A 12,350-nucleotide genomic window follows, 5' to 3' on the forward strand; every position below is an offset into this window, starting at 1 on the left:
TGTATGCTTCCTCTGCTAAGTAGCTGCCTCCCACCAGCCCAGCAACAGCTGGAATTCAGCAATAAATAAAGTTTTCCCTGGACTGTGCCTGTGGTTTGTCAAGTGCACTGGATGAAGTTGCTGTATAAATGTCACTAGTTATTTTAGGTGATTCCCTAAGGGAAAGCTGCTATAAATGATGTCAGGAGTGTTACCACATAGCTAGCAGTACTCACATTATCCTTTTAGGTCCCCAGAAAAGTATTCAGCAGTCTCCTCTCATAAGCCATTGCAACAGAGTGATGAAGAGTTACACAGGAGCGACTAAGCACAGCTGCTTGTGTTCTATTACGTACATTCAAGGTGCAGGAAAACAAAGGGTTGTTCTTGTCTTTTGATTTGTTACGGGTTTTTTTAATATGGCAGGTAGAGTCAGCCGCGTGACTATTTTCTGCATAAGAAAATTCAGCCATCCATTTGTTTCATTTCTTCTGGGTATTCCCCTGCCAACCTGCTGCATTCCAGCTGGGTACCATTCCAGGTACCTAACTTCAATTGCATCAGACTTTTTTTTTTCATACCTAAAACTGGTGTGAGGCCACACAAAACTCAGTTCACAATTTTCTTCTGTTGTTACCATTGCATATTGGTACATTAAACAAGTTCTTTGAAAAGCTATGCAGGACAGCTGACAATGATTTCTCTGGTGGACTGATGTTCTGCTTCAGAAAATACTATGTTTGAAATGGAAAAAAAAAAAAAAACACGGGAAAAAAGAAAGAAAGAAAAGAAGTTAGTTGATATGAAACAACTCTCACAGTGATCCATCAAGCCTGTACATGCACATTCACATTCTTCCAGCTGCAGACCTGCCCAGCCTGAAGTATACAAATAGTTGTGGCAGGATCAGAAATTTTTCTTTTGCTAGGCATAAGGAAAAGAAACACCTGATCTAGAAGACAAGGCTGGTAAAATTTAGCTTGGTGTGAGAAGGCTGCCTGTGTTTCATGTGGAACAATTTGGCTTTTAATACCATTTTCCCCGACTCTTCCTGACATGGTAAGTGAAGGGATCCTTAGCAATCCTTGTCCTCAAGCCACATCTCTCACAGCAACACACAGTAGCAGCCAACACAACTGTGCTGTACTGTACAACAGTATGCCGAGCTGTAATCATCTTGCCTCCCTTCTGTGCAGCCAAATTCATCTTCCCTCTCTTCCCTTGCTGTTGCTCTGAGCAGCTTACTGCTATCAGTCTGCATAGCTGCAGACTGACCCCAAGTGCTACGGACACGACCAGTGATAGACGTGCAGAAGAAGCATCTACCATATCCCCAAGCTCAAAAAAATCCAAACACTTTGACTTACAAAAGAAACCAGATCACCTGTCTGGGCTGATGGAGTACAAACCCAGCAAGTCTAAGTAGGCTGGAACACGCTGCATTAGAGCTTGAATAATGTGCAGTTTTCTTCTTAACTATTGTTTTTAGATAAGCAGTGTCATAATAAATAGACTTAGGGAGAAGTGTTCATTTTTCAGCTGCAGAGACACACTCCAAATGAGTGTTTTCTGTTTGACAGCCCTTCTCTCCTACTCTCTTCACCCATGTTCCTCCTCTCCCTCTCTCACACCAAACTTTTTTTCAAAATAAACATTCCTTCATTCCATTACCATTATACATCCTTTATATATGCAGGTCAAGCACGTAGGAAAGACTGGAAGAGACCTATGGGCTATGGATGCCAATGCCCTGCTATAACACGCATCTTTTCATAAACGTATCATGCTCCATCTTACAAGCAGTCTGCTTTTTTCTCAGCAGTCTCTGGATTGGAAACCCGTTCCAAGGCTTCCCAGCTCTAACGGGAGCCTCTTTAATTCCAGGCTACACTGTTTTCCTCACTTGCTTTTTGTGCTAGCATTATCTTTCTGTTGTAATACCCTTTCACCCTTGATGAATAGACATTTGAAGCATTTTTAGACATTATTTGTATCTGCTCTTGGTCTGCCACTTTGCTAGATTAAAAGGACATAGGCTTTTCTTACATGACACGTTCTCCATCCCCTTGATTTTCCAGTCTGCCTGGTAGGCCCTTCTCCCTATCAGTCCCATTTTCAATTAAGTTTCTTGAACATGGGTGACCAGGTTTTTACTCACTATTCCAGGCGAGGTCTCGCCAGTGCCTTGTATAATGGCAGCAATACTTCCCTGTCTCTGCTGCAAATGCCTCTCCTGACACACCCTAGCTCACATTTGTCTTTTTCATGGCTGTCTCCCACTGGCACGCTGAGACCAGCTAGGACTCCCAGCTCCCTCTCCTCCTCTGTCATTTTCAACTGACAAGCACCTGTGAAACTTGGTAAAGCAGAAGGGTCAGCTAGACAGAGGACTGGTCCTACTGCACCTCTTTATTTAAGACTGCTCAGAGGAAGAGAGAGGCATAAATGAGTCTGTAACAGCTGTCACAGCAGTTGTTACAGCCAGCAAATCCTGTGAACGCTTTCCATTTCCATTCGCTGAGCAACCCCCGAGATCAAGACCAAGCCACAAGCAACAGCATCTCTTGAGTGCTGAACACCAGCTTCAGGGAGGTTCTCAGTGGGGGAGGAAGGGGTAAGAAAATAGCAGTGGTGTCACACACAACCCCAAAACCGATATGACGTAGAGAAGCTATTCTGCTTGTTTCTTAAAAGTCAGAATGAAATAAGCTCATTTACAAAGGAGGTGGGAATTTTTTTAATCAGGCAAAGACGTGTGCATAGGTAAATGGGAGGATGACATCAAGGTCGCTTTGAAAAAAATATTTTCATTGAAATATTAACATCACTGTCCACACTTAGGAGATTATACTGTAAAATAAGCAGGTTTTTTGTATAATATTGCTTCATGTGTTGGAGAGGAGAAAGCCTGGTAACTAGCCTCATTCTTTCAATGTGACTATTTTTTGTAACATGGCTAGCCATGCCATCATTAATATCACAAGAGGATTCATTTATTCTAAAATGAATGTAAATTGGACTTCATACCCAATACCTTAAAGCCATGCTGAAACACAAGGAAGTCTATTATCTTTATATCATGTATTTTTTTTTCTCCCCACTCCAGCAGAAGACTGACAGTTTCTAACGCAGCAGTGCAACTCCCTCATTTGCACATTTACAGTGCCTGATAAGGGGTTGAAATGCTTGATTCCCCAGAGGTCCTCCTTGTTCTTTCCCCAACAGAAAATATCTCCCTATATTTCAATACAGCTGTGACAAATTTTTCTAAATAACGGCTATCTAGCCTTTAGAGAATGCCTTTCATGCAGAAGAACATAAAAACACTTTACACAGGGCTCATGCAAATCATTTCACTACACACCAGGCAGCACAGAGTGGAGCCTGGAATCAGAAGCGGAGAAGCCTGTTCCACATGGCACCTCCTGCCCGTGGCCCTGGGACCCGACTCATCCCTATGCACCATTTCTTGCATCAAACGCATCCTGAATTACAGCAAAAAAATCAAGACAGAATTGTCGAAACCCCTCAGAGTTTCCCTAAGCCATACTGGACAGACATCCAAATGCATTCAAATATACTGCCAAAAATCCATATTGCTTTTGCTCAGGAAACGAGGTAACACCTTCGACCACCAAGTCATGCTGACTTTATGTCAATAGCACTGTCTAAAACCCAGCTTTTAATAGCAGCCATATCACCTGTCCCCATTTATAGCATTACTGTGGGTTGTGCCACAGCACATTTGTTATAAAATTCTTCAAGAATAACGACAATAAAACCAAGACAATTACTCCTTGAAGCACTAGCGTTGGGGTTTTTTTTAAAGAACAGATTTGATTGAAAGGTAAAGATTAGCTTTAAATGCCTCCACCTCTTCTTTTATTTGAATATGAAAAGAAGGTGTAATACAGATGCTTACCTTGATATGACATTAAAAGACAGTTTGGGTCAATATAATTACTGTAGAACGGCAGAATTTTTAAAAAAATCCTTAAATATTTGTACTTACTGATTTTACCCTTCAGATGCATTTTAGCATTCTGGGGTAACCGGCTAAGTCCGAACCACAGATGCAGAAGTAACTACTAGACAGTCACTCCCTTAATGTGTATACTATGCATACAATATCATAGGTTAACCCCCCAAAACAAGAAAAAATGTATTTCTGCAACATTTTAGAATGTAACCACGTGAGTCAAAGTGACCCCCCAGAAGAGCTTCGTTGCACTTGACAGCAGGTTTATGGACATGTTGTAAATGTCAGACTACACCATTTTTAATAATAAAAAAAGACACTATAATACTGTTTCCTTGTAACCGGGACAGAAAATCATTTGGTAAGAGTAAGAACATTTATTGGTTTTGACATAAAAATTTCTTGCTGTGAGGTGGAAACGCTGTAATCCAAATACCGGAAGAAACGTGAAATCTCAAGGGTTATGTTCAGTAACTCTTGGTTCAAAAGCAGACGCGGCAGGTGCATTATTTAAGAGCTTGTCAGAGATGATCTTCTACAGCACAATACTCCAGGATTCATCTCCTGCTATGCCTGGGAAGGGGATTCTCATGTAAATATATGGCAGAACTGGCTGGCTGTACATCAAGCCCATACTGCCCAACCCTCTTCAATACCACTGTGGTCAGTACAAAATGTTACCATCAGAAAAGGTCTTCAGTACTGAATGCAACTACTCCTCTCACACGTAAGAGCAGCTCTTCGGCTGCGCTCTTCAGAGTGCATTTGCTCTGAAAAATTCAAAGCGACATTTTTCTCGGTAGCCATACTTGATGTTCTAAAGCATATTTTGTATTGCTGTATTCCGTGCTAATTTGGTGCCACAAAGATGTAGTATATTCAATGCAAATGAGAAACAGTTGCAGCCCAAGCTACCGCTTTGAATTTCCTAACTCCTGCACATACAAAAACTTGAGCATATTTTATTTAACAATTTTTTTTTTTTTGCTTTTCATTCCTTCAGAGCATAAATCCTTGAGTAGAAGCCAGTCACATCAGGATTTCAGTAGGGATGATCACAAATAAACATGCTAGTAGAAAAGCAGAAGAGGCTCAAAGGACCCAACTGTTCAAAACAAAACAAAACAAAAAAACCCTATCCAAATGGGTTGACTGGGTCCTCTATGCCTATAGCAGTCAGCTAGATTTTCAGCTGTGTAAGCCATGGGAGCATTGCTGTCTTCAGCACAGATGAGCTCATTAGTGCAAAGGATCTGACCCGTGTTTCTGTAGGAGATACTCCAGACACACGTAGACCTGCATAGCTACCTTCCTGTTTTTCTCACACACCCATCAACATTTCAGGAAGAAGGAATTTCCTATGTGTTTCAGGTGCCAGCATAAAAACAAACACAAAATCCAATTTGAACTATTCCAGTACAGACTTAAAAATCCCTCATACAGGAAAATCACAGCCAGTAAAATACACATTTTTTTCTTTTTTATGTAACTGAGTAGCTTAAAAAGAAGTAGCAGAGAAAAATCACTTTTGGCTAAGAACAAGCAGGAGAAATATAATTTAAAACTGCATAATTTTAGAAAATTCTGTTTTGATGGAACATGCTCCCCTTAAACATGTCTATACTGGCCAGTCAGAAAGGATACAAAGATTAGAAAGAAATGGCTTTCCTAATGTAATGTTGCACTAAACAACATTTGAGAGGGGAAGAAGAATACAGAGAAAGCAATGGTTGTACCTTGAATATGGAGTATGCTGGCCACATGTTTGTGGCACAAAAAACATCTGTAAAAAAACATTTTGCACAAAATTGAGCTCTGCAGTGGTGAGAGAAACTAAAGAATGAAAAAGGAAGGTGACCCTATGTATGCTTAACTGAAAATAAGAAAGTAGCTCTGTACCATCTCTCACTTGCACTGAACCCTGAAGGGGAAAAAAATTAGGATCACTACACATTTAACTGCAGTAATCCTGGATTAAAGCATTTAATTTCTAGACTGTTTACAAGCCATCAATACAAACATTAATAAGCAGATATATGGCAGGCTGCTTTAAAAGTATGTTACTTCACTGTCAAAACTAGCTTTGGTACAAATTCAGGAGTATGCAATGTTTTATTCTTTTTAAGGGAAGGCTTTATCTTCGGGGTTTGAAGTAATCTCTTATGCCTGAACTACAACATAAAAATATAACATCCTCTGCAAACATTAATTAGGTGGTTTCTCTTTTGTTAGCAAATGGAGTACATCCTAGTCTTTTAAATTTTTGAATGCCTTTGAAAATAAAAGGTGTCTCCAATATAATAACAGGTAAATTATATCTCTTCAGACAAGAGTAACAATTAGCAGAAAGCATCTGTACCATGTTTACCTTTATGAAGCATTATTGTACTAAGTAGCACAGAACCTCAATACGAGTGAAAACTTATATTATTCTAGGGGACATCTGGAAAACTCTTCATCATTAACTCTAAGGAAACTGATAGCTCTGAGGGAAACTTGCCTCTACACTCTCCTCCATCAACAAGTACTACCCAGTCACTCACAGTACAGGTAAATGACCTCATCAGCTTAAGCCATATTTTGGCATTTCAAAAAAACCAAAAAATTTCTCAGCCTGGGTTGACGTACCAGCAGCCGCCACAGGCTGGCACATCACAGCAGGACAGGCTTACATGCCTGGGTATTTCCAACATGCACAATGTCGCTTTTCAGAAATGGGTTATGGGAGAAAGATTTGATTCCAGTTTCGCCCTGGATTTTTTCCATTTCCATTTCTCTTGTTACGAATAGCACAACGCCTCCCACCCCCCACCAGTGTATAAATTAATTTCCCCTAGGTCACTTTAACCTGTGTCTTAACTCAATGGAAGCTGGGTTAAATTCTTGATCTACACCCAACTGTAGTCAAGAGAAGCCTTTCCACAGGTATGAAAAGGTTTTAGCTCTGGATGGGGAAACCCAGGTGTGACACTGTAGTGCAACACCACTCCCCACGTCCTGCTGAGCTCCGCATACTTCAGCATGTGCGGGAGCAGGAATCGTCCCCAATTTCACTCTCTCCAAGGTATGGGATAACATAAAGCTTTGTATCAGACGAGAAACTACACAAGCGGGAGGTGGCAAACTCCCAGGTGACATGGCCAAAGTCTTGTGGCTGACGCCTCCACGAGTTCAGAATCACTGCAGTCAGGTAACTTGGGAAACTATAAATTCACTGATTTTGCTAGCTCAGAGAAATTTTGTGAAACTCTACATTGTCTCTCAGTGACCAAACCGCAAAGTATGTGTAGTGGCATCTCTGCGACTGAATGCCTGTTGTCCTTACAGACAGCATTCTGCACACATAACTGAGATTATCACACACAAAAAGAATGAGGGAGGGGAAAAAAACCAGAAAAAGGCATCTTAGAAGTTACTTATGTTTAATGCTTAAAAGTCTGAATGCACAAACAATAATCTACCATTATAGAAGTACTGGTGGTCAATACAATGCATTAGAACTATGTACAATGACACAGTTTAGTATCAAAATCTTTCTACAATGTAGAGTATTACGAAACTGTTAATGACATCAAACACTAAGCACTTAAGACACCATTTTTTGCTACCACATTTGGAACTTCAATGAACAGTCCATTGTAACTTGCAGCATCAATCCATTTCTAGTATGAAATTAAGTAATTTTCTACTTATACAATAAGATTTATCTACACGGGTCTTTTGATTTTGATCCATAGCAGCAAAGGCACTGTACATCAGCAGATCCACAGACTTAAAGATTTTTTTTAAAGCATTCAAAATAAAAGTCACAGATCATAGTTTAACAGCAACAACAACAACATAAAAAGATAACACGTTGTCTCTGGCACAATGGCTCAGTCTGCGTCCATTTTAGGGACATCCAATCAAGACTTGGATTGAACTGCTGGCGAACAAAGCAAGTCCTTATCCCAAAGAGAATCCATTCCTTTTTGTATGTTGGAATGAGTACTCTTGTAAATCCTACCACGGAGGTCATTGCTTTTGTAGTTTGTATATTGGTAGGCATCCATTCTTATTTCAGTGCAGTTTCCAAAGAACATATCAAATATTTTTCATAATCTCTTGTAATTGAAAAATTGCCCAAAGACACATATCCCCATTTTCAAGGAAACATTGCAAAAGTTTCCAGAAGTAACAAAGGTGATTCTTTGAGGCAACTTATTGTACTCTCTACAATATAACAAAGAGAGGTGTTTATATTAAAAAACCTAGCTTGACACCAAAATGCTTTATGTTTATCAACAGAAAAGCATTGAGAACAAATCTGTACACAAGATGCTATATTAACATTGCAAATATATAAATTAGCACATTCTTACTTAAAGTGAATTTAATTTAGATGTGAACTGAATTTGCCATTCATCACAGGCATGTAGATTACTGGCTACAGTTTGCAATTTCCTAAGTTTCCAAGACTGTCTAAAATAGTTAAGATACAGCATCTTCCCACCAAATAATTATACTGTAATAACACTTAGAGGTCTCATCCAAGAACAGGACTAAAAAATATAACAAAGTTTATTTTTTTAAATAGAAACTACAAGTCTATTTAGTGTAACTTTAACTATCTCCTGAACATCCTTCTCCAAGATCCCCAATTTATCCACCTGCAAAAACACAAAGTATACAATGCACCTTTTCAAACTAAAGCCGGGCCAGACAGCTTTATTTAGTCAGTTCATTGTTAGAAAGCCTTCTTTAAACAAAATAAATACATTACAGCTATAATACATAATTAAAGAGTCAAGTTCACTGTTAAGTATGCTTATTCCATCTTCTTCCAAGCAGATATCTGACAATTTGGTATCACAAGTTCTTAATGAGCATTCACAAATCAATAGCAAATTAAGAAAGTAAAAATAAATTCCACAACTGTGATGAGCACTTAAGTTCTCAGTTTAGAAATTAAAAAAAGGAATATACAGCAAAGTGCTAGGAGAAGGAGTTCTGTCTGCATTCAGATTTGTCTCTAATAAATAACTTCATAGACTGTAGCTTTCTTGTCCCCAGAGCCAGTGACAATGTATTTGTCATCCACAGAGATATCACAGCTAAGCACAGATGAGGATTCTTTGGACTACAAGAAAGAAAAAAAAAAAAAAAAAGAAAGCAAATTACATCTTTCCAATCCTTCAATCCAGAAGGGCTTGAAGATTAATTGGAAGAGTTTATAGAGAAGGAATACACCAAAAGCTCATTTAAATATCAGTACCGTAGTGGCAGCTTTTGTTACAAGACTGTTTCTCCAAACCTGTTCCACCTAAAGCTCTACGGCAACAAAAAACAGCAGCAGAAAAGGGAAGTGAATGTTATGGACCTAGAGATAATCTATCAATCAAACAAAAAGAAGCAGTCCTTTCTATACACTTTACAAGCAATGAGCATTTATTAATATTTTATACGTTGCTTTTGCATAAAAATGAATGAAAAGCCATCTTCTTCTTCTTCTTCCCTCCCTTTTCTGTTGGAAACCAGAAATCTGTATGGAGAAGCACTACAAAGCCCTACCCACCCACAGGTATGAAACAAAAAGACTCCACAGAAGTTACCGTATCTCGTCTCACTATTTCCTCAACACAGAAGACAAAAGCCTTGCACAAAGGAATTTAGATTATCAGGGAGGATGCAAATATGAAAAGATACTGTGGTGGAACAGGATGCGCAACAGTGTGCAGCAGGTGAATAGGAGACAGGATACACCAGGATGCACCAGCTGTCTGTCTCTCCCAGCTCTTCTGTCTTTTCTGAGATATGTGTACGTATTGTCTTATTTTACTTGCTGTTTTAGTGCATGTTTTCTTTACATAACATACGTCTGCATTCTTTTCTGCCTGTCACTGCAAGAGCTAAACACTTCCCAATCATGCTAAGTTTTTGCCAAGAAACCTCTGCTGCACTGCACAGGAAGTTTCTTTCTCTACCTCTCATTAAGAAAGCTGCACTGGGGTTTTAACATCACTTTTAAGGGAGATGTGTTCTTGTTAGGATGATTTGGGCTTTCTGTGGGAGGTCGTTCCGGAGGTGAACAGCCTCCACTAAGAAAACTCAGATCTCTGCTTTCCCATGTCAAGGCAAACTGTGCTGTCCCCAAAGGCGGAGACACGGCAGGTATCAGTACAGGTGAGACCTGACCATTTAAACCGGAACACCAGCTAACTTAATTCAAAAAATTCCCAGCCTAGACGTACCTGTAGGTGATGGACTTTCACTGTTTTAGCTACATTTTTGACCTTCAGTGAATGCTCACCTAACGACGTGGCTTAGGTACTGTATTACAGCAATATGCACAAGAAGGTGAGAAAGAAGGGTATTAAAAACAATTTCAGACTAAAGGGCTACTTTATTGTAAGAGCTAAATTACTCAAATGTTACAAAGGAAAAAAGCATGTCTCTCTTTAATTACAAAGTCTTAAAGGAACATAGCAATTAGCCAAGAACTTCCATTTAAAAACTCCTTAAGCTAACAACAGACCCTGAGATGGGCAGCTCTACTGCACTGTAATGTATGTGGAAAATAGCTTTTAGGAGATAATTACCTGGAATATACTGGCTCCGTAAGGTGTTCTCCAGGCATTAAGAAGATTATCTTTTCCAGTGCTTACAAACCATTTGCCTGCAACAGATTGTTTAAATGTTATTGTTGCCTTTTGTTTTCAAGGAATGCACCCCAAGAAACAGATTAATCATAAAAACAATGCATTCACACATTAATGGAAAACATATCCAACGAACAGTCACATTTTCATTTGGTTGCACTACAATGTTCAATCACAACATAAGCTTACAACAGTGGAAGCAACCACTGGCTGGCTGGAAACATTTCCCATGCCCCATGCCACTGCCCGGAACACTATCCTGGGCCTTGAAAAGCAACTCTCATGGCGACATGGAACCCAAGAAAGAATTGAGTCACACAACAGGACTCATTTCCGGAACAATCTTATAGACACCTGGGCCAAAAAGCATGGCATTGAGTGGGTATATCACATCCCCTATCATGCACCAGCCTCTGGGAAAATCGAGTGATAGAATGGATTGTTAAAGACTACATTCAGAGCAACGGGTGGTGGGACCTTCAAACACTGGGATACACATCTAGCAAAGGCCACCTGGTTAGTCAACACTAGAGGATCTGTCAATCGAGCTGGCCCTGCTCAATCAGAACTTTTACGTACTGTAGAAGGGGATAAATTTCCTGTAGTGCACATAAAAAATATGCTAGGAAAAACAGTTTGGGTTACTCCTGCCCCAGGCAAAGGCAAACCCATTTGTGGGATTGCTTTTCCTCAAGGACCTGGGTGCACTTGCTGGGTGATGCGGAAGTCCGATGTGTGCCTCAAGGGGATTTGATTTTAGGTGAGAACAACCAATAGATTAAATTGTATGATATTAATTGCTATATAATCTTGCCACTGTATGTCATCATTATTAGAATTGTTATATGCTATATTAATGGTACTACACTAAGAATTACTTGGATTAATGAAGAATGAACTTTGACAAAACTGAGTGAAGTGCAGTAGTGATGGAACCAGGACTGACTTCAGCATGCAACAATCCGACACCACACACCATCCTCCTGCTGCGCCCAATGTCACCCGCCCGCCGCACCACACCGAAGCCCAGTCCTGTTCTGCCGACTGAGCGGACTTTGCATCATCACGGCTTCTGCCCAGACAGACTGTTACGACAGATGGAGCCCAAAGTCATGGACTGAATGAACTCAACAGACATTTGATAGGGATGGCCTATAGACTGCGGGAATGATATCTGTGTATATACTAAAAGACAGGAAAAGTGATGGTGATTAATCGGAAATGTGTCAGAAAGTGTGGGATCTGGGCATAACGTAAATGGTATAGAATAAGGGGTGGATATTGTCCTGGTTTCAGCTGGGACAGAGTTAACTCTCTTCTCAGTAGCTGGTACAGTGTGAGAATAATGTTGATAACACGCTGATATTTTAGTTGTTGCTAAGTAGCGCTTATCTTAAGCCAAGGACTTTTCAGTCTCCCATGCTCTGCCAGCAAGCAGGTGTGCAAGAAGCTGGGAGGGAGCATAGCCGGGGCAGCTGACCCGAACTAGCCAAAGGGCTATTCCATACCATGGAATGTCATGCCCAGTATATAAACAGGGGGGAGTTGGCCAGGAGGCACGGATCGCGGCTCTGGCATTGGTCAGCGGGTGGTGAGCAATTGCATTGTGCATCACTGGGGTTTTTTTTCCTTCTCCCCCCCAAACCCCCTTTTTTTTTGTTATATTCCTTTTCATTACTATTATTATTTTTATATTTCATTATTATTATTGTTAATATTATATTCTACTTTAGTTATTAAACTGTTCTTATCTC

At 40.0% G+C, this 12,350-nt stretch overlaps 1 protein-coding gene across 1 annotated transcript in view; it reads right to left on the reverse strand.

Annotated features, from left to right (window-relative positions):
* Positions 1-7,387: 7,387 nt before the first annotated feature.
* LOC127027179 (transducin-like enhancer protein 4) overlaps positions 7,388-12,350 on the reverse strand; it is a 75,818-nt gene continuing 70,855 nt past the window's right edge. The window contains exons 17-18 of the mRNA XM_050912737.1: positions 10,537-10,613; positions 7,388-9,077 (exon numbers count right to left, since the gene is read on the reverse strand). Of these exons, the coding sequence (XP_050768694.1) occupies positions 8,970-9,077; positions 10,537-10,613 (185 nt within the window). The 3' untranslated portion in view covers positions 7,388-8,969. The remainder of the gene's footprint in view (positions 9,078-10,536; positions 10,614-12,350) is intronic.

Source organism: Gymnogyps californianus, chromosome Z, assembly GCF_018139145.2.
Source record: "Gymnogyps californianus isolate 813 chromosome Z, ASM1813914v2, whole genome shotgun sequence".
Classification (NCBI taxonomy): domain Eukaryota; kingdom Metazoa; phylum Chordata; class Aves; order Accipitriformes; family Cathartidae; genus Gymnogyps; species Gymnogyps californianus.